The 26,608-nt window shown below is 40.9% G+C and overlaps 1 protein-coding gene across 7 annotated transcripts in view; it reads right to left on the minus strand.

The window, feature by feature from the left end:
• The window catches only part of tspan9a (tetraspanin 9a), a 164,706-nt gene that overhangs the window by 64,677 nt on the left and 73,421 nt on the right, over window positions 1-26,608 (minus strand). For 6 of the 7 annotated variants that reach the window (XM_044193368.1, XM_044193367.1, XM_044193364.1 and 3 more), the window contains one exon: window positions 4,188-4,267. In XM_044193368.1, the coding sequence (XP_044049303.1) occupies window positions 4,188-4,250 (63 nt within the window). In that variant the 5' untranslated portion in view covers window positions 4,251-4,267. Of the gene's footprint in view, window positions 1-4,187; window positions 5,349-26,608 lie in introns of those variants that run through there. The other variant, XM_044193362.1, reaches the window with a different exon arrangement.

Below are 26,608 nucleotides of genomic sequence, written 5' to 3' on the forward strand. Positions count from 1 at the left end.
TAAATCCTGCAGCAATCCCTTAAGTAAGCACAGGAATTCATGAATGCTAAACACATTTGGTTTTCTCTCCTCTAACAAAGGAGCGGCTTTGATACTACCACCCCTCTTGTGCTTGTAGGACTGTAAGACTGCTGAGCTGACATTTTTCTTTTAAATATGAATATCAAATGAGGCTTTAGCTTTTGATATTTCACGATAATGGCACAGCTGGGATGGGCCCATTTAGCTACTGTACAACCTATCTCTAACGAAGGAAATGAGCTTGTGTGTGATGTTGCTTGTGATTCGGCAGAATAAATCCTTGTGTTGTGTTTTCAAGCCTTTTTTTTCATCTTTTTACTTTTCAAAGGTGTTCAGTATCACCGGACAAGATAAATAAGTGCAGCAGTGGACAATAAATTGAATCTTGAATGGAAGAGATTAACAGAGGAGGCCGCGGGTACAGAGGATGCACTGCAGAGAAAAAGGCTCAAAATCCTTGCTCCCAGCAAGAACACTAACACTGATATGCTCACAAGGCTGACACCAATAGGACTTAATGTCAATCACCCTATCAGGCTGGTCAAACAGTCACCATGTGTGTGTGAGAGAACAACAGATCCCCCTCCCTACTACACCACACATTGTCACAGCACAAAGGCCATTTGCTTTGATGATTGTTGGCTTTAGCATAGAACTATCCGAAGGAGCCGTGCTCTCAATCCTAAACGCACCACCCAATACTGCACTAATCTGCCTGAAACTCCCCCTACAGCTCAGACTCTTATAATCCCCTATAAGAAAGAGGAGCCAGATGGTCATGAACAACTGCTGGGGGGCCTGAGGATGAGTGCATGTATGGAGATGCCTGGAGTGCCTGCCGCTGTTTACCTTGTGCTTCAAGTTACCACTGTAAGCCCTGTGGAGCGGATGGTGTGTGGGTGATGAGCGCACTCTCAAGGATGGCTGTATGTTTGTGCATGTGCGCACAGTCAGAAAGAAGAGACCCCTGCTGTACCTGGTATTGGGTAACTGCAGCGCACCATTCCCCCTTCAGTCCTGAGATGAGATGTCAGAGCTTCAGAAGCAAACCTACCAGCTGCAGTAACCTTGTGATTCCTGGAGTGTCAGAGTTAGAGCAGCGCAGTCCCAGGGGTGTCAAGATACAACATGCCTCTCACCCTCCCTCTCTATATCCCCGAGTGCTCAGGCACCCCATCCTGACCCCTCACTGATGAGCGAACCCCCGCCCAATGACAGAGACAGTCCTCAAATCTCACACTTAAGGGACAGCTTCTGCACACTCGCAGGATGGTTGTAATGCATTTCCATGGACCCAAGCAAGCTAGGCTCCACATGAATCGGAGGCCACCAGCCTTGAAATCCAAAGCCTCTTTTCCACCTATCTATTAGTGGTGTGCAGCAGCCGGTTATTAGTGGCGAGGTTTTCCCACTGAAAAGGGTTAAGCACAAATTGAGCCTGGAAAGAACCTGTTAAGTAAACACCTTTACACAATTCCCCTGTGACTGCCTCTCAAGAAGATAGCGAATAATAATGACCTCATGACCTCTGCCAAAGGTTGATCTATACCAGTGCACTGAGGCAGCTTCTGATCTAATAAACGAGCCAAGCAGGCCAGAACTGACATACAGGTAACTGAAGGTGTCACTCTGTTAATGTAGTGTCTAATGAAGCCTTGATCTATCATATTTTGCTCACAGCTTAAAAGAGAGAATAATGATGAGCAGTCTTAATTCACCAGTAAATGATTAAATCACCATTATGATTATTTGATTGATCAAGAATATATCAATGTGCAAAGATGAAGCAACATTACTTGCACAATTCCAGGAGGTGGGTTCTGTCTGTTCTGGTGTTTTTAGTGGCTGGAATTTCCTTAAGGAACTTTGTTCAGAACCTGTGACAGCATAGCATGTGTGGTTTTCTATTTGACAGAACAGTATGGTGTTGCTTTCAATGATGACGTGTTGGGGGTCTGACTTCACCTGAACTAGTGAGCACCTATCCCCTACAGCTAGGTGCATGTTTAGTCTCATCTAATCTGTGTCCTCCTGAATAGCCTTTAAATTGCGACAAATCATGTTTAATCATTTGAATTTGAATAATTTATGTGGCCAGCAATCGACTTTGAAATTGCTTAAAATTTCCATCTCTAATTGAAACAGTAGTGATGTCAAGGCCTGGAACTTACTTACACTGTAGACATACTGACTGGGTTCAGAATAGGTGTTCACATCAAGTAAAGTCAATGTCTGCAATAATGAATCCAATATCAGCTAAGCTTTCCTGACCCTTTCATTCCCTTAATAAACAAACATTCACATCAAGGCGTGGCACACTGAAGAGCCCCTGAGCCATTTGTATGTCTGCCAATCACACTCTCCCTTGCCTCTGTGGACTGGGTAATGACATGAGAATGGAAATTGGAGATATTGCCCTGAAGCAGCAGAGATATCCACAGCTTAAGGCCTGAGCCTGGCCACTAGCAGTGCTGTTTGTATATGGAGCAGACAATGGGATGGACCTCGGTTTGTGTGGTGCATGTGTAAGTTTTCATTAATAGATAATTATAGACTGTTCACAGCTGGGCTCAAGCTAATGCCCACTCTGTTGCCTCCAATGTGCTCCAGTTAGCAAGGCTCACAACCCAGTGACACGGTGGGCTGGGGTTGTAGAGTCCCCAGTGTTGGGATCTTTTTACGCTTCACGCTTCGATGCATCCACACAAAAGACTTGGCCCCATAACCCATAAACCCTTTAATCCATTCTGTAAACATTCAAGGCTTGCCCGCTTGTACAACAAATGCCCATGCATGGGCACAGAGCAGAGCCTGCCACGCGCTGGCCAGGTTTGTCAGGGTGAAATCTATAGTAAATTTGGCGTGGAGAGCACTATTACATTATAATTCTTTTTTCTTATTATTACTGTAAATACTACATATACGGATAATTACAACAATGTTTAATTACTCAGATTGAGCCAAATGTCATGGTGCAGCAATTCTGAACTAACATTTTGTCCCTTATTGATTGCAGATTTATCCAAGAGCAAAGACACCTCATTAAAAGAGTGAATAATAAAATGAAGCACCCAAATCAGATCATCTCCTCCAGAATCACTTGAAGCTCTTGCTGACCATCTCAACTCATATCCCCTTGGTGCATATTGTGTTTCTCATCAATGTAACTGTACTGTAGAGGCATATACACTTTCACTTGCATGCCAAAAGCAACATTTTTGAACTTCATGTTCACTGTAAATCATATAACCATTTGAATGAGTGACCCTAATGAACCCATGTCCTCCTTACCACCACAATCCAACCCCCTCACCAGTCACATACAAAAGGAGACTTGGTGCAATGCCACTGACTCTGTCATGACATCCAGGAATAGCAACATGCACCGGGAGGAACAGGCATAAACGGCCTGATGTAATAATTAGAAACGCATGATTGCACTGATAACCATCACTTTGCCATGATGTTTCCTGATTAACATTTTTAAAAACATATCACACACACTGAGCCTTCACAGATATGGATAAGGATTAATGCTGAGTTACTAAAGCCAGATTTACTGTCATCATTCTTTAAAGGGACAGTCCACCCCAAAACCAAAAATACATATTTTTCCTACCTGTAGTGCTATTTAAACATCAAGATTGTTTTGGTGTGAGTTGCAGTGAGTTGGAGTTTTGGAGATATCAGCTGCAGAGATGTCTGCCTTTTTTTAAAATATAATGGGTTTATATGGCACTCGACATTTGGTGCTCAAAGTGCCAAAAAATACATTTGAAAAAGAGCATTGTCTCTTTCCAGAAATCATGACCCGGTTATTCAAGATAATCCACAAATTTGTTGTGAGCAGTTTCACATAGGACCTATTTTAAAGTTCCTACATGAAACTGCTTTTGGCACTTTGAGCACCACAAGCTGAGTGCCATATAGTTCCAGTATATTAAAAAAATGCAGACATCTCTACGACCAATATCTCCAAAACTCGGCAACTCACACCAAAACAGTCTAGATGGATAAATAGCACTACAGGTAAGAGGACAAATATGTATTTTGATTTTGGGGTCAACTGTCCCTTTAAGGTATATCTGCACATTTTTATAATTAACATCAACTAAATCACTGTGAATGAAGTATGATGAGAAAAACATTAACACAATGACACTTACCCAGAAGATGAGATTGAAGATGAACATCATATACTTCAAGCAGCAGAGGCAGCCTCTTGCCATGTTGCACTTCTTGAATTCTAAAAGGAACACAAAGGATAGATCCAGGTAAAAGACTACGTATTTGCTGCTTTTGGGTGAGCTGTACTTGTTGTTGGTCTTGTCTCCTGCGCTGGCGTCAGCTGCCGCTCCAGCCTGACCCTGCTGTGCGTTTTTGCGCGGCCCCGTGGAACCGTAGAATGCGCCGGCAGTGAAGCCACGGCCGCCAAACGGGCGGCCAGACGTGGAGGCTTGAGCAAAATCAGAGTCGCGGCTGTCTACTGAAGGGCTACGGTGAATGGCTGACTCCTCACTGCTGGACTTCTCCATGCTCTAAGGCTGCAGCTGCTGATGAAGGGCTCCCTGACGCACAGTCTACCATAGTCTCAGAGATGACAGGGCACAACAACTCACCCTCCAAATCTCCACTGTTTCACACTCTGAAGCAAAAAAAAAAGATAAATGCCTCACAGAAACACAACATCTGCCTCAAAGCACACAGTTGGGTAAGAAAGTCTCCAGTATAGAAGTGAGTAAAGCAGCACTGTTCAGGCACCTCTGCCAATCTTAAATGTCTTCTGCTTGCTGCTGCTGTCTTGCTGTGATAGTCCTGAAGTGGCTGTGCAGAAGGGTCCTGTGAGGAGCATAACCCTCGCCTTATGACAGCGCTGTCTTTCCAGGAAGAAGTTACAGTACTCCCTCTATCCCCTCTTGTAATATCACTCTCCTCCTGTGCTGCTTATTGCTGTGCCGGGCTTTTTCCAGTGGGAGAGAGACCCCAGTGAGGCTCAGCTGCTCCACTTCCACGTTCTCTTGCTGACCTGGTAACTTTTCTTCCCTCCTCACTCTCCTCTCCTCTTTCCACTGCTCTGCTCCTTCTCTGTCCTCCTTTTCTCAATGTGCTCTGATGCACTCTCTCTACCCTTATTCCATCTCTCTCTGTCCCTTTCTGAGTGTGCCTGTCTTCTCTAGTGTACCATTCTGTGCTCAGTGGCTCAGTCCTCCGCACTGCCTGTGCTCTGCTCTCCCAATAGCAGAGCTCTGGCTGATGTGCTATTATCGGCAGACGCAACTAACGGGCATTCCCTATCTTCCAACAAGAGCACTGCCCTCCTCCCCCAAACTCTCCCTCTCTCTCCCTCTCTCTCTCTCCCTCAGCCCTTCCCCACTGCTGAGCAGACAGCCAATGCAGCAGCTGCAGCCAGACCCGAGCTCCTCCTCTCCACTCCCTGTGTCTTTAATAAGCCCATCACTGTGTTTGCTTTGACTATACATGTTCAGCAATTTTATCTTTGCTGTCAGGGGAATTGAGAGGCCAGAAATGAATTTAAGAATGTCAAACAAACAAACAAACAAAAAAAATGAAGTGTCAATGTAATAGTAGATGAGTACTGGGTTGTGTGTTGAGTAGCAGGGTTGGGGGGGGGGTGGGTGTGAGATGGAAATTGCTGGCAGGCTCTTTTGCATATGAAGAGCTTTCACTGTTAGTCTGCTGATGACACCGGCACCTGCGATTTCACACATGCCAGTACTGCTTCTCACACTGTTATAATTTGTAGTCTGTAATTTCATTGATTAATGTTGCCATAAATAAACCATAGTTGACTCGGACAGCAGGTGATTAATCATATATTTCTCAAAACCAGCCTGAAACATCAGCCGACAATTACTAGAGTGGCGACAATACTGAGCTGCAGTTTTGTCACACTGTTGCTCTGTGTTATTCAACACTGCACTGCCCACATCCATGTAAGAGGACCCAATTAACTGGCAGTGTCCAGGCTTTGGAATTATGGCACCATGTGAAGCACGGAAAGAGGATAATGACTATAAGACACTGAACACTCTCCGACGCAAAGCCAGGGTCAAACACTGAGTAGCCCCGCTGATTCACACACCAAGCTGACAAGATATCATAGAGCTTTGATTTTAAACTTACCTATCTCCCCAAATAGCTACATGTACATATCTTCAGAGAACAAAGGCTGAATAATAAAGGTTCCTTAAGGTAGCGACTGCGAGGGTGGCAACTGTCAAATTTCAATAAAACAGGATAATTATTGCCATATTCAAGTTGTGTCTATCTGTGTGAGCTTGCCATACCTTAATTTTAACCTCAGGTTACAGTAATTGGAATTACAATATAATTTCCCTTACGGTCTCCTAGAATCTACTTTTTCCTCCAGGACTGTCAAGCTAAAACAGGTCTAGCGCTAGACTGCACATTGTTCTGCTGTGGTAATGGTCTTCTTTCAGCTGAGTGCTGGTGATGGCTCAGCCTCCAGACAGATGGAGGGAGAGTTTCAAGTGAATGGTCTTAAAAGGTAAATCCAGTAATACCCAATCGACACAGACAAGCTAATCCAACCCTCCTGTGTTTCACCATTGTAGAGTAAAAGACAAACTTGAGGACGCGCATGTATTGTGGTTGTAATGCACAGAAATGATGGAAATTCAGGTTTCAACAATTGGTTAAGTTTGCAACTTAAGCACAATTCAAAATATGATGTTTTAAGAATGACAAAATATTAAAATCTTTGCATATTAAATTATATTTACACTTGCAGTGGTCCTGCAGTGTTAATTTAAAGGACTTGCTGCTACCACTCTCATGTCTGTAAGCTAAATTTAAGACTACAGCCAGCAGCCAGTTAGCTTAGCTTAGCATCAAGACTGGAAACAGAGGGAAACAGCTAGCCTGGCTCTCTCCCAAGGTAAAAAGAAATCCACCTACCAACACCTATAAAGCTGGCCGGCAACAACTTTTTGTTTTTCTAATTTGGTTTTTGTAGGGATTGAACAAATGAGATACAAAGTGCTAATTAGTGAGCTTTAGAGGAGCTGACCGCTGGCTGTAGCCTTATATTTACCATACAAACTTAAGAGTGGTATCAATCTTCTCATCTAACTCTCCACAAGAAAGCCAGTAAACATAATTTTCAAAATGCCAAACAATTTTAAGTGAACAATTGTTACTGAAAAATTCACTCACATATTTCTACATTTTCAGCTTTTCAGGAACTAATAAAAAGTATGTCTATTTTTGATCTTGACCATGCATTTTTCTATGTGGCTTTGAAAAGCTTTTAATAACTGAAAGATTACAAAATGTTCAGAATCTCACACATTGAAGTTAGGAGACTTTGTTTGACACCAGCACTTTAACAGATCATTTACTTTAGCCTCCGCAGAGCCTCCTGTGTCTTCACGTTTGCAGTTCCAGAGACAGATCTATTATCTGCAAAAGGTAGCAACTCCAAATGATTAAGGCAAATTCATCATTAGAGTTTGCTGGGATGTATACAGTATTTTGGGGGGGAAAAAAACATATTTTTGTTTATATTACAGTAAATTTGTGTATTTTATATTTTAGTATAAACAATATACAAAAATATTTTACAACTGACTACTGTAAATATGTAGTAAGTGTAACACTGAACATGCAAGACATAAGTCTCCTGATAATGCATTCATACTATTGTTTTCCATTCATAGTAGTGTTTTACATTGAGCACATCAGTGTTCAATTAGTTCGTAGAAAGTTCTATTCATATGATGGTGTGTGTGTGTGTGTTTGTGTGTGTGTGTGTGTGTGTGTCATTTGAACACAAAATACTTTCAGGTCCTTAACTCCAAATTCAATATAATCTACGTCAGTGCTGCTCTCTTTGAGAGTTACACACATTCATCAGAGCTCAGTGGGTCTCTTAGTGTGCATGTTACTGATTCCTCAAGTAGCCTGAAGGACACATACGAGCCTGTTCCCTCCTGAGCCACGCACAGATCCATCCATCGACTCAGAGCAATGGGGCTCTGTGCGCCTGCATTAGGTTGAGGGGGTAAAGCAAGAGAGAAAGATACTAAGCAAGACTCGGGAGAAATGGACGTCTGTAGGATGACACAGAGGAGTAGAGCCTTGAAGAGGAGATGAAAAATATGCGGAGCACAGCAGAGAAGACCAGAGCAGGGAGCCTGAACTGGGATGGAGGGGGTGAGTGGGATGAGATTGTATTCAAACATTCTCTATGATGCTGAGTAAATCTGGTAGCTCTTTCAATATATGTATGTTGCAAAGACAGACAGGACCGAAGAGATTAGAGTACAGAGGGAACCAACAGGGACTCTCCCAGAGCTCTTCACATAATGCTTCACAGAAAGTAATGGACTGCAAACACTTAACCCTGAACCTGTGTCAGGGCACTGGGACTATGAACAAACAATGACACGAGTGGTATCAGGAGTACGTGTCTCCATTTAAGCAGAAGATAAGAATAATAATAAAAGAAATATTGGTATACTTTGAGAAATGCAGTATATGGGTTTGATTTAGGCAAAACCTGAAAGATAAACAGAGGAGCACAACTGCAGTGACAGTGAAAGTGATTTCAATGCTATGAGAAATTGAATTGAAAAAGAGTAATTTCAAAATTGGCCATATTTGTGACTAAAAAAGACCTGTGCAAATCCTTCATTAGAAACTGATTTAAACTGCAGCTGAATGACCCAATACCATCTTAAAAGTGTCTCCTGCAACTTCAAATTGGTTCTTTAACAATATTTTATCTCTTAAATATAACTCATTCTATTTAATTGTGCCAACAAACAATAACTGAACCTTAAATGTTTTATAGATGATTATATTTCTTTTATGATGGCAGCGGGAGATGCATTCTATAATGCATCAGGAATAGAGGAAAATTTTAATTTTACTCACCATCAATGACCCGTAGCCCGTTAACAGTTGTGTCTCTGTTATCTGAGTTGTATTATACATCAGGGATATAAAGAAGAGGTTTTTATAGAAACTAAATAAAGAGGCTACACTTGATAAATACACTTCATAACTTGCTGGTTCGGTTTGTGTGAGACAAGCATTATGTTGGTGGAAAATGCGATAAACAAATTTTGTAGCATAAAAAAAATAGATGTATTTACCAGAGCACTGTGTTCACTTACATTATCATTTCAAGTCTTCTTAAAGCACCCCTATACATTAGAAAGTATCTGGCAGCATTGAGTGACTTTACTGTTTATGTGTTTATTTATTTTCATTATTCATTTATAGTAACTTGTGACTTTTCTTTGTATTTATACCTCATGTCTTTATCCAACTTTAGATTTCATGTCTTTAGCATCATATATAATACAGTAACATACTTTCTGTTGTAGCACTTCAACAGTGGATTTTAGTTTTTTTTATGGTATGTACCTTTATTAATGTAATATTAAAGGGACAGTTGAATAACCTCCTGGCTTTTATTGCATTGTTTTGCCAAATTGGTCTGTGGTCCTGTTTACCAAAAACACAGATTTGTCTGCCAGTTAGCTGTTACTAATGGCAACGCACAAATCAAAGCTGAACACTCAGAGAAATATTGAAGAGGTATTCCAGTAATTTAGAATCACACCTTCATAAAGTTGGGGATTTGCAAGAGAAAAAAAAATCAATAGTCAGAATTGAAGCAGATATCCTGACTTACAGGTTAAGCTCCTAAAACACTGGATCCTTCCCATAATGCAACTCAATCACAGGCTTTCTTGCGACCCACCCTGACCAGTAAACAAACTCAAATGGCAGCGAGCTGCCATGCAAAGTGCTGGCCTGACCATTGGGAGTTTCAAGTGCCTTGCCCAAGACATGTGGACAAGAGGAGCTGGGGATTGAACTGCCAACCCTGCCACAGCCGCCCATCATACATCATACAACGGTTTTCAGAGGCTGAAGTAGTACTCCTCATAACAAGCACACCAATCCTCACAACCGCATCCAATACGTCGGTAACGTCTGGCACCAACAGAACATTTTGTTACAGCCTGAACACTGAGGGATTTTATCCACCGATTAGGCCCATTTACAACTGTTAAACTAGATCTCACAGTTGGAATTCTTCATCTCCATAAATGACCAGTTTACAGAAATCTACTGCAGCGTGATATCCAGCATATTAACAATAACTTGGTCCTTTTAAGAAATCTCAATAACTACACAGTAAACCTCAGAATCCAAACACAATCTGCACACCATCAGCTACAGCCAGAGGAAGGTTCATTTAGTATGTACAACAGAAGAAGATAGTGTGACAGCATATTAATAGGGGGAAGCAAAAAAATAAAATAAAATAATGAAACCCAGTCATGTTATGTTAGTGCTTTGTTTTATGAGCTGAAATATAGTTTTGATATAGTGTGCTCTTGGTGCACTTTATCTGTGAAGCCTGGAAAAAAATGACAGAGTAGTTTGTATGTATGAAAGCTGTTAGAAAATGTTTTTTGATACCATAACATAATATATGAGAGTGTCTAGTAAGACTGTGTGTGTCTCCGTGTATATGTGTGTTTGTGTATATCGTTTTGAAGGCTTTGGCCATTACTTTAGAAGTTTGTTTTGGTAGATTTTATTCCTTGGTGCTTGCTTTTCTTTCATTATATATATTTTAAAATAAATACTTTTTTCAGTTTGTTGTTGGTTATTTCAAGACTAACAAGACTTACTTGTAATAATCTTTTGTCATTATTTTTGACATTTTAAGGACTGCATGACAAATTGGTCTATTAATGCATAATTGATAGAATGATCTATTGTGATATCATTAAATGCAGCCCTTCTCATCAATTAAACTAATTTCCCCTAAAATGTCACTGGATAAAACACCATGGTTGCCTTCAACACAGCTGAGATAATTACATATGGACATATCAGGTGGGGAAGTGCTCTACTTATGGAAATATGTATATATATAAGTTTGAAAGTGGAGGAGATCTAAAGTAAATTACATAGATTTTTTTAAATATAAATATTTGACTAATATCATTAGGGTTGGGTACCATTCACATTTAAACCGATACCAGTACTGGTACCTGGAGTTTGATACCAGTACCCAATGGTACCCTTTTTCGGTACTTTACTGTCTCTGTAATAACAAAAATGTAATTTCAGTTGTAAAAAATAAGTCCCAACTTCTCAATTTCCACATTGTTATTTATTTAGAACATTTTACCTCACTGCCTCACTTAAAGTTTAGTTGTCCATGGACGGTAAGTTAACTTGTTCCTGCTGGGTTCAGGCGTGCTAACGTTAGCAGCGGCTGCTACGGGGGACTTGGCTTTCAGACTATCAAACACAGCACCCTCTTCAGCTTTTAGTGAATTTTTTATTTTGTGTTTGACCAGGTGTTTCCTCAGGTTAGACGTGTTGCCATGGCCAGCTTATGCAGTGAGTGTTTTCTGCCTCGAGTTTTGAAAAGTGTAACCACACTTGCGACCGCTTTCGGCTGGCCATTGCCCTGACTCAGTAGCCCTTTTTAAAAAAAAAAAAAAAAAATTTAATTTTTTTTTTTTTTTTTTTTTTTTTACACAGAGATCCCGCGATACTGCCGTAAAGAAGAGCCGTCATTACGCCTGCTTTGCTTTTTTTTTACGCTGAACCAAACAGCATCGACATAATGCTGCCCCAGTGTGTGATTTAGATAGCAGAAAGTACCCCCTCAACGTAGGCGGAGCTGATCGTCATAGCGACGGTATTCCAGCAGTTAGGAAACAACACACAGAAACTTTACTTTGGTCTTGAAAAGCTGCATTCTTTAATCACTGACAAACTGTAACCTACACTGTACATTTGCTGCCAGATTGACAACTTCACTGCTCACCTTTTCCTCTGCACCGCTCGCATTCACCGTCATTCTCTGCCTCTCGCTCTCTCGTTCAACCACACACTTAATATGCACACATGTGTGTCCCTGTGACTTGAACAAGAAGCAGGGGTACCTTAGTCTCGTTCTCAGATGCGCTCTCAGGTACCAAAATTTGGCACCGATTGATTTAACGTGAATCGGTACTCTGTAGTACCGACGTAAATCGGTCAGTATCCTTAAAAGTAGTAAGTTTGGTACCCATCCCTAAATATCATACAGAAATCTCCAAAATATTTACCTCCCTGTTGATGAAATCTGGTACAAATCTTTGGTGTTTTGCTGGCTGATTCAGTGTTTGTGACCCGCAAAGTTTATTTTTAGTACAAGAAAGACTCAATCAAGTCTTGTTTTTAATTTGATATATAAAAGTCATTTTCATTCAATCACCTTCCAGGCTCCAGAACCTTTCAAGATGCCTCTAGGAGGAATTAAAATTTAGACCCACTATTTTTAGCCAAAGTAATGAACAGAATGATGTCTTTCATGGGGAAAATGTCAGTATTTTTTCAATGTCTTTGATATCCTGCCACTGAATGTCTCTACTGACTGGAATTGAATCATGACAATCACAGCCACAGTCACAAGGTAATCTCACACATGACAGCATCCCAAAAATAAAACACTGGCTCCATTAAAATGTTAATAGAATAAACTTAAAATGTGATGTTTTTATAAATAGTATTAGACAGTATAAGGGTGTAACTGTGGAGGAATGTAACTGATGTCCTCACAAAGTGATTTAAGCATTCAAAAAGGGGGACTGCTGCTTTTTACATGTGTAACAAAGATAAAAAGAGAAAGAAAGAAAAAAGAAAAAAGTCTGCTAGATAATTACTAGCTCATTTCTCTTTGCTCATATTACACAAGGAATTAGTGCTGCATACCTCTAACCAGTCAATCTGTCAATCTGACACCATCAGACCTGCAGACATACAGTATATGACATGTGACAGCCTGAGCATAAGGAGAGGATTAAAACTACAAAGGGTTTCCTCCCACACAATATGTCACTGCCAGTGGCCCTTAGATCCTCTGAACGTTTGGCCAAGTCTGTTGCTGTGGACGCAAACAGACACCACTGACTATGTGGACTGTATACTTTGTGGAACTTAAATAGTAAAACAAAAAACAAACAAGAAGATGTGGACATGTTTGCATTGACTTCTGGTCAAAGAATATGCAGTGATGTAGAGATGTGCTAACAAGCTATTAATTTGTATGTCTGTCTCGTCTCCCAAATAAAATTAAAATCAGATGTCAATCTGATTTGATATTTATAGTTCTATCTTGCCCTTTTATGATGCTCTGAATATTACCCTCTGAGATGAGGCTGGCCAGACAGTACCACCATTCTTCAGTCATTCTTGTGTGATTTGCAACCAAAAAGTCAATAAAGGTGTCTGGAAAGGGTGTTAATTAGGAATTTATGACATCACGCTCCCCTGAAGATCCAATTGTGATAGCATGTGGGGGCTCTAGATAACGGCACTAAAGCTGGAAAAGATCAAGCACGGTCTCTTAAAGTCAAATGCTCTACACTATCAAGTTGGTGTTGACTGACCATTTACAAAGCTAGACACTGTTCCATCTGACATATTTCATGCACTTACGTAAACAGTTTTGTATTTGTTCATTCGTCCTCTCAAGCGGGAAAACCCCCTGACAGTCACATTGTGAGATGTTAATCAATTGCTGAGAACTGGAGGCACATGTTTATGGCTCTTGTCAGGATTTGGCTAAAAAAGCAGCAGTTATGACATATCCATAAACTTACAGACAGACACAGCGCTGCGCACAGGGCACCCACACACACACTCACACACCTATATAAAATTAAATACATATAAAGCCCCAAATCCCCAGCAGCCAGTCCTGCAGCCAAGCCACAATCTAAACTTAATTCCTGCAGGCATGTCCATCAGAGTTGTGGGAGATAAGGTAGGACACAAGAGACAGGCAGGATTTTACAAGTAAAGTCTGACTACAGGAAACTACATTAGCATTTAGATCAGAAAGTGTCTCTCGCCATTGAAATGCAACATAGTATCACAGTGCAGTAAAGTCCAGTTCAATAAAGGCTGTTGCAGAGAGGTCAAATGCCTGTGATGTCTGTAGCAGTACGATATATGAATCCCAGAATAGTCTCGCAGATACATCAGGAGCGACACAGTGTTCTGATAATGTTGATCAAAGGAGTGGAATAGCTAAGTCCACCAGTGTCCTAAGCTTTATGTAATATTTAAGGGAGCCATAACTGCCTGAAAAAGATGGAACGTCAGCAAAATGAATCTTATCCAGTTCACTGGGAATTGAAAAGTATGCTGAATTTCCTCCTCAGTGCTAGATTTCAGGTGGTACATTTCTGATTTTGCAAATACTGTAGAATTGTAGCATTGTTCTAAAACTATATAAAACAAAATGCAGATCATTACTGACTTGGTGTGTACACATATTGTTAGATAATACAAAAACACTCCACTGAGAGGCAGGAAAGTAGAATCATGCAATCGAAGGTGTCAATTACCTCAACAGTGTTTGCCTTCCAATGTCAGGAACAACACATTCAATGTGCAAGATAGCCTGTGAGGTTAGGCGAGATCACACATGATTAGCAAATACATACACTGTTAAAAATATGACATAAGTGAAGAAATTCCTTTAATTTGTACTGTTACTGTCACTTAAAAAGAGGTTATAATAGCACACAAACTAAAAAAAGAAAAGCAATAACTTCTGTTGCATGCTTATATTAGCAGTTCTTCTGCTGTATGGGTTAGGTTACTAACCCCAAAGGCCAATACAGAAAAAGGAAGGCCTTTTATGTGTTGTAACAAGTGAAAGAGAGATGGGATAAAGAGGATGTAGTTATCACTCTGAGTCCAAGTCATATGGAAAAAATGGCAACCGCAATGGAAGCGATTCCACTCAGAGCTCAAGTTTCCATAACCTGCGGATGCTGCTGGCGCAACACACAAACTATTTAAGGCTGTGGAGGAACAAGAATATATGGTGGTCAGATCTTTCTTTGCTCTGGAACCCCAAAGCCCCGTGGGTGAGCTGTGTTCGTGTGGCGCTTCATAAGCAATCCAACACATACTGAAATCTCCTTCTGTGCTTCAGGGAAACAGGTTATAGGGCATGATGGAGAGCTTAAAGATAAAAATGTCCTGTGGGTACTAAAGGGGTTGGACAGGGTGTGATGAGATGTACAAAAAGGAAGGTGTAGGAGGGAGAAAAACATATGGGCCATTAGAGACAATCAGGCATGCAGCATGTGGTGTTTTCTAAACTTAGAGAAGTCCCTGTACTTCCTTGATGTGGCAGTAAGAAATGCCTTTTCCCTCCATGTGTTCTCTGCGTGGCTGTGGAGGGTATGACTGTATGTTGACTGCGGCAAATCAGTCACCAGCTCAAATCAGTGTATGATCTCGGTGTATCCATGTAGTGGGATTAAAGGGTCAGTCTCTGCAGGGAGTAAGGTCAACATCATTGTTTCATCTAACCAACAAGAGGCTGGGAAACAGCTGGCGCAACACACAGCACGCCTGCATCATGTGAAGTCTGTCCAACATGAGATGAGCGCTGGCCAATAAGCAGATGAGCACGGTGCCTCTCTGAAGGAATGTTAAAGAAGCTGCTGACACAGCGATGAGGGGTCAGATCGGGTTCATCAATATTTGAGTTGGCTGTTACTGGCTGAAATGCAAACAAAGGAGGGGTAGGCTGCATTGCTGTGCTGAGACAAAGATGGAGAGAGCTGGAGTTGGACAGGAGTGAATGGACGATACACGATGCGAGAGCAAAGGAGCATGGAATGGTAAAGTATCCAGCTCTATGCTATTTGTGCTACTCTGCGCTATGGCTCCTGGCTAAGGATTCAAAGGCAAGGATGTATTAAAGGCACAGCAGAATGCCTGAGGAGCTTTACCATTGTGTGCACCACAAAGACATCTCATCTCCGTCTTCCAGACTGTTGTTTGTACCTCAGGGGTATTGATCGCTGCATGATCTTGAGCTGCCTATGACATATACCATCTTCCCATTAACATAATCTCATCATAAAACAATATTTGCACACCCACATATGACAAGAGAGAGAGAGACAGAGTGGGTGGGGAGAGAAATTGAATCTAAAAAGAACAAAAAGATCCAACCAAGTATGGTGGAAACCTGCAGAGAGGAGAAGATGGCCTACAAGAGTGTGATCCAATCCGACCAGCTGGGTAGCACCTCCCCACAATATGGCGAACCCTGACTAGTCCCTGTGTGAGTGTGTGTGTGTGTGTGTTTGAACTAGGGACATGGGGTCTGGCCCCTGGCGCAGACACTGTCAATATGGCTGTGGTCATTCATGAGCAGCCGCCCTGTCACTGCCATCTAGAGAGAGCCAGGGCAACAGACCAGCAAAGAGTCATGTCACAGAGGAGAGGACAGATAAAGGTAGCAGCCTGTGGCAAAATGCCCTGGATCCCTTCAGTTTTAACAGGAACTGCCCTGCCGCGGATTAATGCCCTCCTCTAAAGAAGCAGCTGCCGTGTCATTGTGTTTGTGGGGCAATCAACAACTGCTTATAAAGCAACAGATAAAGCCTCACGCTGAATAAAATCACAACACTTGTAAGACATACCATTGTCTGCACACCTCTTTTTTTCCATAAAAAATCTAAGAGATAAAGCATCTTGGTGATCGCTCCTGTCTAAGCAGACTACAATACGATACAACAAGGAGTGGAGAACAAACGAGAGCTGATAGATGTTTTATGTAAACGAGACGAAGCGATGCACATAGCCTCTTCACCTCCGTGGCTGGGGGAATGAAAACAGCAGATGTCTACAGAGCTGCATAAATGGTGTGGAACAAGCCAAGAGGAGTCTCTTTCACAACCTGCTAAATACTGAAACACATTAACTGATCATCTTAAATACATAATGTTACTTGCCAAAACAATATCCATCTGTATGTTTCTGTATGAGCACATTCTCCAACACAAATTAGTTAGTGGATGAAAACAAAAAAGAAATGCGCAAATATCCACCGAGGATGTACAGATACACAAAAACATATAATTATGGACACACACACACACAGGTCAGCCAACCCATAATGTAAACATATACAGTAGAGCATTTTCCCTGTGAAATCCCATATGGGGTTATAGTTTCCCCAAGCAGAAAATGGAATTTGCAACCCTCCAGCAACAAGCTGTAGAGAGCATTAATAAAACTATTTAATTTGAATGTTTACCAAATGATAAAGTAATCTATTACATTAAGTTTCTGCAACCTACCAAAACATCTGTTATGCACAAAGAAGCTGCCAAATATTCTTAATTAAAGTCTGCAGACAGTAAGTCTCTCCAGAGTCCAAGCTAAAATTGGCTCCGGCTACTTTTCTGATTTCACCTACTTACACATATCGTGCTGATGGCTCCCTATTCTGCACATTCCCTTTGAGGACTGAAGATTATTAATTAACTTAATATTCTCGCACCCCATGTCATGCTTTTGGCAGAATGATACTGGAACAAAATTGCCTGTAGATGATTTGAATGAAAATAATTATTGTTTCGCCACAAATCCCAAAACATAATGAAGAAGGCAAAAGCAATTTCTGCAGAGCATTAGTGAGTTTAACATTATTCATTGTGTGCTTATACATATAAAAATACACTACGTAAATAAGCAGCATAAATGAATGTATTTTCTCCAAGAAAATGACTGAATATGAATTCTAACAAGATTAGTTATGACATGCCCCAAAAACTTCAGAGGCAGAGGGGACCACTGGGTAGGAAATGTGAGCTACTCTGCCACTCAGTCATCCATTTTACATTACTCTCAAGAGCACAAGGTCTCCCTCAAAATGATTTAAGGCCAGAAAATAGCTTTCCTCTGACCTATCACCCATGGCAATGGATTATAATGTCGGCTTCTCCTCCCGAGTGTTGAAATCATAATCTGCACACATCAAACAGCAACGTTACTTCATGTAATGGGAGGTTTTGCATGGAAAACAGCTTGCTGAGGGTGACTGCTTATGCTTTTGCAGGAGGCCACAGATCTCATTTTCTGAAGCAAGTGAAAAGTAGTCACATTTTATATACGTGTTAAAGTACACCCACTTCTATGCACACATGAACACACAAACAACATTATCACTTCTTTTGAGACACCTTAAATAGCTGCTTGTTAAGAAAGCCTGGGGCGTGCTAGATCTGTTAATGTTCTCTCGCAGACTCAGCCAGGTAAAAACCAATATTCTGCAGCTGTTGCAGAGGGGTGACAGTGAACCTGATATAAAGACTCCATCACTCCCAAAGCACAGCTCTACTGTTACACCCACAGCACGGCAGGAACAGAGAAGATCCTTAACTCTATGTCCCCACATAAGAAGCCAGATACGGGGCTAAGGCACATCCTGTCTGCCTATACTACATTTAATGCAGTAACTCTCTCATCTCTCTCCCTATCTCTTTTCAGTGCACACAACTGTATATTTTATGCAGTCATCTCTCTCAAACACACACACTCACACATGCTCTCTCTCCCCTGTCATTCCCTATTCACACACTGACCTTCAGCTGAGTGAGAAAACAGCCTCAATAGCTTCTTTACTCTACTGATTCACATTCACATATAAATAAAAAATTCTACATGCTGTGTTTACTCCACATAAGTGGTAAGCTTATTATCATACATACCAGTAAAGGCATTAATACTGCATTTTCAAATCAATAGGAGATTACAAAATGGTCAGAATAATGGGAAAATAATGGTCAAGCTTCCCTGTTGCCAAAGAGAGCCAAGAATCAAAATTTAGCATGATTCAGCAACTGACACTCATGCTCTGCCTTTAGCTGTCCGACTGGCAGGTCAAATGTTGTGATTTCTTGCTGACATAACACACCATTAACCATATACCATATTAACCTGTCAAAGTGTACTTAATGTTACTCTGTCTTTGTGTCTGTGTGTGGCTCTGTTTTTGCACATGGGTTTATCTGTCTGTGTAAATGCTGGCGTAAAAGGAATCTGGGCGAGCCGTTCCTAACTCAGTCCGTCAGGAGTTTTATTTCCTGTTCAGAGTGTGCTCGGCTCCAGTCTGTCTCCACTGTGGTATTCCTGCCACATCACAGGTGGAGGCAAACAGCAACTGCACACTGCACAGAATGTTAAAGCGGATGGCAGCATTAGGGGGAAGGGGACTGTCCTTAATTTTCACTCTTTCAACATAACACACAGTCATCATCCATTTTAACAAGCCTGCACCTCACATAATGACAAGTGAACGCCAGTTTGTGACGGCTGAAGAGTCCATTAGCTTAACAAATTCTGAAGGCTTCAGAGTGCGGGGAGTGGAAGACATTTTTTGAATTGTCCAGATTTCTCTGATAAGGCACCACACACATAATAATGAGGTATTCCTGATAATACCACAAGGTGAGACATGGGCTGTTCACACACACGAGGAAGCAGGCCCAGTATTATGAATCATGCCAGTTTATAAAAAGGCAACAGAACAAATAGCACTGGAGTTAAAGGTCTCGCTGCCCTTTATTTTAAACTACATTTTTGGCACCAGGGACAGCAGATACGAGACTTTCAGGTTCAACAATTCCACTCTACTCTCTAGGCTCTGTGCTGCATCCGCATTAATATTCATAATATCAGCTCAAATTTCATACTGCAATTCATTACACCCAAGCATTTTGTTACTCAAGGTGACTGTAGAGGGAAGGGAACGTGCAAACATATATCTGAGGATTTTGTTTGAGCAAATATTCCCAACACAACACTTTGAACCTTCTGCTACAATGTAGGGCTAAATCAAATTTAATCTGCTGTAATAGCTCGTGCTGATAAACATAATGCTTCATACTTTATGTATCCCTAACCACTAAACCAACCATTAAAAAAAATGCAGGGAATAGCTTCACAGCTAAACTGGAAAGAGTATTACTGCCATGCATTCTACTTATGATTTGTCTATCATTAGTTGCCTCATTAATAGATGCTATTTTTGCCTTCAATCACCATTGTTTTCTCTTAGCTTTCTTTTTGTTGTTGTTGTAATGGTTTCAGCTTTTTCCAAGAAATCATCAAAAGGCAGCCTCTGTGAGCTGTGATTGTCTCCACAAATCACAGTAAAGCTGCCGCATTCAGACTCAGAGCTTTAATGGATATGTGATACACGCTATTAAACAAACCTCTGGGCTCGTATTCATGAAGCTACTAGAAATAGAAAAACTGATCTGATGGGTCACGTGACCACTGTAAGATATTTAATTCATTCCTGATCCGTGTCTAGATTTAGGTGTGTTCTAAGCGCCAGACGGGACGGAGTGACATTGAGGGTTTGAATGTCGGCCTTAAAATGACAAGCTGAATCCACAGGGTGTCAACATCTGTGACAGCCTGGGAATCAGGGTCAGAGGTCTTCCCCGTCTGATCCACAACCATGTGCAGCTTTACATCCCACACTTCCATTTTGTATTCTGGCAGGCCTCTTGCCCAAGCCCACCCCTCTGATCCCAAATATCACCACCATATTTCTGCTAATTGTTGCACTTTGACTGAATTTGAGAGGCTATAGTGAGGAACAAAGAGCAAATTGAATTAGCTTTGAAATGTGCTGACAAGCATATGGAAACAGAGAGAAGGCCCTTACAGTGTTCTCCAAATGTAGTGGGTTTGACAAACCAATCACAACAGATAACATGGAGATAGAGCACGAAGAAGACACACAGGCAGAGTCATGTGATTAGACAGAAATGGGGACTGCTATGCTAGAAGCATCTGCAATAATGAAATCGCACAATGTTGACAGCATCTCTAATAATGAAATGTCTTCACTGAGTGCGTTATTTATTTATTTATTTACAGAAATTGCTATTGAAATAACCAAGTGCACTGTGGGAGTCTAGAGTCATCTACTGTATGTAATAGGATGCCATATGGGTAATAAGTATGTATTCTTCAAAAAGATAGCTTATACACATTTTTTCCCCCTCCTGCTCATGGATTTTGTCTATACAGTTTTTCCAGAGGGGCAAACATAGCTGCAGGGCATAGTTATTTTGCTTAGTAAAACAAATGTGGAAGATACTCAATGTGACACTAATTTGATACGGCTCATACTGGGAATTGTAGGAAAGTGATTACTCAGCCAAGCATCCTGTCAGGAATTAATATCTGATTTGAAATACTATGTGAAAAATAGGTTGTAATTCACAAACAAATGCTAGCAGTGGATTTGGAAAACAAAAAATGATAATCACTTGCAACTTTCTGTTTACTCAGTTGACAACAACAACAACAACTAACTAACACTATAACACATAAAAACACTCACACACACCTACTTATTTAAAAACTATATATATGCTCACAAAAGGCACACACAGCACAAGGTGAGAATACAGTGGTGAATTAGTCTGTGCTGATGTTTTGTGCTCTGGGGCTAGTTAACCACAGCACAGATGCAGGACATTTGGCAAGCTAAGGAATGATTCATTAGTTTAGACTTCAACAGCTGTTAGAAAAGACAACAGCTCGTAAGTAACCCACACTAAATAAAAGGAGGAAGCCTTTTGATCTGTGATGACACTTGCAGCAGTAAATACTTAAAGAAATGTGCAAAATAAGCACAAGTTACTTTAAAGTAATTGCTGGCTTAAGATATCTGATGCTGGTTATTCTTCATCTAATATATTATAATTATTATGAACAGAAATACCATCATTTATTTGTACTTAAGTTTAAAGTTACAGTATACTTTGTACTGCATTGCAAGGTTGGTTCAGTGAGCGTTGTCAGTCCTCCACATGCATTATGCATGATAACAATGCTTAACTTTTAGTGTCACTCATTACTTGCAAGTATCTGTTGATACACAATGGCCTGCCAGATTGAAAAATGCATGAACTACAAATAAGTGTGAGAAGCCCTCTTTATTTTATACTAAGCAAAACTTTGACATCTGAGGTTTGTCTATGAGGACACTGTGGCTAAAGGTAAATGTTTAAAGCAAGATAAGCAAACCGAGTACAGCAAACTAAGAGGGATCAGAGCTTACAAGTGTCATCTCTGGAGACTGAGCCCTAGTCCACATGGGAGGATTAATGTATGAGTTTGAGCTGACTGCCCTCTGGACTATGCCTTTCCGTGATAAGAGAAATCTGAGCTCAGCACACTACACATGCAGAGCCAGATAGAGTTGTGATTACAGTGTGGACGAGAGCTTTCTGCCAAGACCTTCATTTAGCTGGCCCTCCCCATCCACACATCCACACTTAATGCAGCCTTGAGCATCCAGGCCCAAGGGATACTCATTACAAGGCTGGCATGCAGATCTCAGGCCCCGCCAAGACTCAGGTATTGACAACTTCAGCAGGGCAAATGCAAGATGACAGAATAATATACCCCACTCTTGTGCCATAATACTGCAATGCAGTTTCGTTTTCGATACAGTTCTCTGGTATTTCACCATACAAAATACCCAATCAGTGCACTGATGACTTATAGTATAAAATAATCGAGACATGCGGTTTTTGTCATAGCATGAAAAAAAGACAACTAAATATTGCAAAATATCTCAATTTAGACAGTCAAGCATTTCAACAGAAAGCATGTCAAGAAAATGATACAGACAGAATGGAAAATATAGTTTTCCATTTAAGGTCCCATTACATTATTTCATTTTTGTGATGTTGTCTTAAATATACTGTGGCTGAGGATATAAATAATCTTCTCCTTCAGAGACAGCCTACAAAGCACAAAGGATTGTGCAGCATGTGAAGAGGGTATATTGCCCTGAGGTAGCCTAATTTCTTTGATAATGTACCTCTTAAATACTTGTTTGATAGTTGTACCAACTACCATATGATATTAGGTAGATACGCAGCAGCTGTTGCTTCATTCCAAAGGAGATTTCTTCACCTACATGTACCAACCAGAGGGGTTTCTGTGTGTTCACGGATTATTAATGGGTTAAAGGCAGCTATCAGCTGGCATTTGGTTCTGCAAGTTATTCCCTTCGTCACTACAATCTCATTATCCTTTAGCTCAGGGTTCAACAAATCAACTCTCAGTCGCTAGCTATTTTAGCTTGCTTCCTAGCGGTCCCTTTGGCTCACTGGTCACTGTGCTTACAAGAGTCTTTGTTTGCCCAGTTAATCGTATCATTATCCTCAAGCACTAACTGCTACTGCTTTAAGTAAATTTATTTATTTATTTTTTGTCTCGTCGCATAATTGACCATTCGCCAAGCCCTGCTCCCTTTAGTTCTTGTTGCTACGCCTGTCAAGCTTTATGTTCTTGCACGGAACATATGCAGTTTATGATATCTGTGGCAGATTTACCACTTGAAAGTCTTAGTAGTTTTTGAAAAAATGGGTCCTTTATTTCAGAGAGAGGTAGGAAAATGCAGGCCTCTCATTTCTAGCCAGTGACTGATTTTGCTAACTGAAATGACAACTGTCGCCAGCAGATTTTATCAGCTGTAGCTAGCTAGTGTTAGCTAATGAATGTTAACTCCATGTGGGTTGAAAACCCACATGGAGTTAACATCTGACTGACTTATTAACATCTGACTGACTTATTTTAAAATGAGAACCCTGTAAAAGGTTCTTATATATGCATTTGATAGCTATACATGATATCATGCCAAAAGACTGAGGCAAAAACCAACAGGTCCTCTGCAAAAAGTCAGCATCCCTACCAGTTGATGATCCATGTAGAGGACATGGAGGTAAAAAAGTAGCAGTGTTCTCATATCGCAAGGGTAGCTCGTTAGCTCTTGTATTACAGTCATGATAAGGAGAAAAAAAAGTAAGACTAGACTGTTCTGTTATTGTTCTCTCATAATCCTGGTTCGGATGCTTACTATAGAAAAGGTTAGATTTACACTTTATTGTTTGTATTTTCAAACAGAATGCTTCACTTTTAAAAGAAAAAAAGACTTTGAAGATGAGGACTAACCTATCTCTAGTGTAACATTTGTAACAAGTTTGGCTGGGGTCACTGCAGCCTGAACTCTGATACAGTAGCATCCAGGGCCTGCTCCCAAACAGAGGGGAAATACTACACAGCCATGTAGTTAGCTAATGATATGCTCCTCGGTTTTGAAAGTAATGCTCAAGAAGTGTTAGGTAGGCAGTAAGCTAGTTAGCAAGACATGCTGACATTTGCAGCTTACAAAAAAACATGAAACCATGATGTCCTACACAAGGGCCTTCATAAATTCAGAATACTTTATGAGAACGTCATTCAAGTTGCCTCGATGTACACTCTATGGCAAAGTTTAACCGAGTTGAACACTACTGCACTACTTCACTTCAGAGATCAACTACTGACAAGAGAAGGGCATCTGTTAAGTGGCCTTCTGCTAGCAGCTTTTTAGAGTGGCCCAATAGTTCACATCTAGCTGCTCCGCTCTGTCACTTCACAGCCTCTCTCATCTTCTTCCTTCCTCCCAATACCCTCAGCTACCCTCTCAATAAAGCATCATGCCGCCGGTTAAAATAGACAACTCCGCTTCAATATGTGTCTTAGATGGACACAACAATCTTGTGACTTCCCTCTGTGTTACCCAGGGGTTTCTGAAGTGCTGCCATTCTCACTTGCCTTGCCATTTGATAGTGGTTTTGGTGAAATGAGGTTCGGAACAAGGGTCATTTGAGGAAGCTCTTCACTGGAGAACGAATGATATGAGCTCCATAAATTTATGATGGCTTGGGTGGGAAATAGAAATTAAGGATATAGAATTTGCAATGCCCTGATCATTACTTTGAAGTGAATTTGAAGAACTGCTCTGTTGATGGCATCTACCGCCATTTCCAACCCACTGGAAGCAGTACTTAATTTAAAACAGCAAACTACAAGGGAAAGGCAGTGGCAATCTTGGCAGTGCAACTAGCCAGTAAATTCACAGTTGGTAATGAGTTATAGACAGGCAAGAAAATGACACAGGTCACAGGACACTAAAATATGTACACTGATGAAAAATGTTGATTTTGGTAAATCTTGGTTTCTTTGGTAAAATCTAATGATGAAAGACTAAACTAACGATTATTTTCATTATCGATTAATCTGTGGATCTTTTTCTCAATTAATCAATTAGTTGTTTGGTCCATAAAATGGTGAAAAATGTTGTTTTCCAAAGCCCAAGGTGACATCCTCAAATGTCTTGTTTTGTCCACAATCGAAAGATATTCAGTTTACTGTCATAGAGGACTAAAGAAACCAGAAAACATTCACATTTGAGAGGCTGAAATCAGAGAATTTGGATATTTTCTTTAATGACTCTAAACAATTAATCGACTATCAGAATAATTGCCGATTAATTTAATGGTTGACAACCAATCGATTAATCGACTAATCGTTGCAGTTCTAGTTGAGACTCAATAAAAAGCGAACCTGGAATCTTTCTGTTAGTATGACACCAGCTACAACTACAGCTGCGCTCTGCATAATTATTTTGTTTGTTTGTTGTTCTGTACCCTTCAATTTTAACACTCTTCATGCTCGCTACTCAGAAATGAATCAAACAAGGGTATGACCTGATTATAGTCAGCCACTCTGCAGATTTTGGCCAGTGAAGAAGAGTGCTGTAAGTGTGTTGGATGAGGTACAGTGCTCCTGCTGATGAGAAACTTTTTTCTGTCCGATTACAGGACTGCGGCCCTGCGCTGTGATGCAGGTCACTGAGTTAAGTGGATAGCTGTCATGCTCACCGAGGCCAATGAAGCAGCCGCCATCACTGGCATTCAGTTGCAGCAAGCTAAACAAATCTTTGCTCCCTAAATCACATCTTGTCTCATCCCCGTCTGTGTATGTGCCTTCCTCTCCTAATTCCTTCTCTCCTGTCCTTTGTGCTTTCCCATCTTTCCTTCCATCCCCCTTTCATCTCACTTTTTGTATAACCCAGTTTCTCCCCAAAATATATCATCTACGTCTAGCCTCTTTCTCATCTCCTCCAAATGCATTCAGCATTCCAATTTCTCTCCAGCCAGCTCTGTTGGTGTCCTCTCTGTTTGGAGATGAAAGATGGTGGTCCTGCTGTCTGACGGCTTGTAAGAGGCTGCTAATGTGAAAAGTGAGTGCACAACACTACGAGATGTAAATCGCTTACACTTAATGATTCATTATTCTGTGTTGCCATAACTCCACTAATTTTAATTATTCCTATGTGAATTGCTTGCTAAACATACACCATGTCAGTGTATATGAGAGTGCATGTAAGAGAAACGCGTGCCTGCTTGTAACTCCTTGTTTATACTGTATATTTTTTACTCTTTTTGTTGAACCACTGTGCGTTTATAGATTTGCATGTGCATCCATGTGGATTTTCCTTTTTTGTCTGTGCCTGGAAGGTCCCATACTGTCACATTTGGAAGGCTCACTTTGCCTGCCTCCTGTGTACTCAAAAACTCTTGCCTTTCCCTGCACCACAGCAAATCACGCATGCTTTCTGCCATCTCTGTAGACAGAGAATAACAATCACAATGAATTTGTAGCCAGAGGAAGAAGAATAAAAAAAAAAAAAAACCCATTTGGCACATCATAGGACTCTGACACCTACACACGATTCCCTGGGAACAATGAAGCCCTAGGGGTTAGAGGGTAGGAAGATGAGGGGGAAGCATCCTCCCCCTCATCCCTCCTGTGATTTCCAGCTATTGGCTTTAAGGTG

This window comes from Siniperca chuatsi, linkage group LG4, assembly GCF_020085105.1.
Source record: "Siniperca chuatsi isolate FFG_IHB_CAS linkage group LG4, ASM2008510v1, whole genome shotgun sequence".
NCBI lineage: Eukaryota > Metazoa > Chordata > Actinopteri > Centrarchiformes > Sinipercidae > Siniperca > Siniperca chuatsi.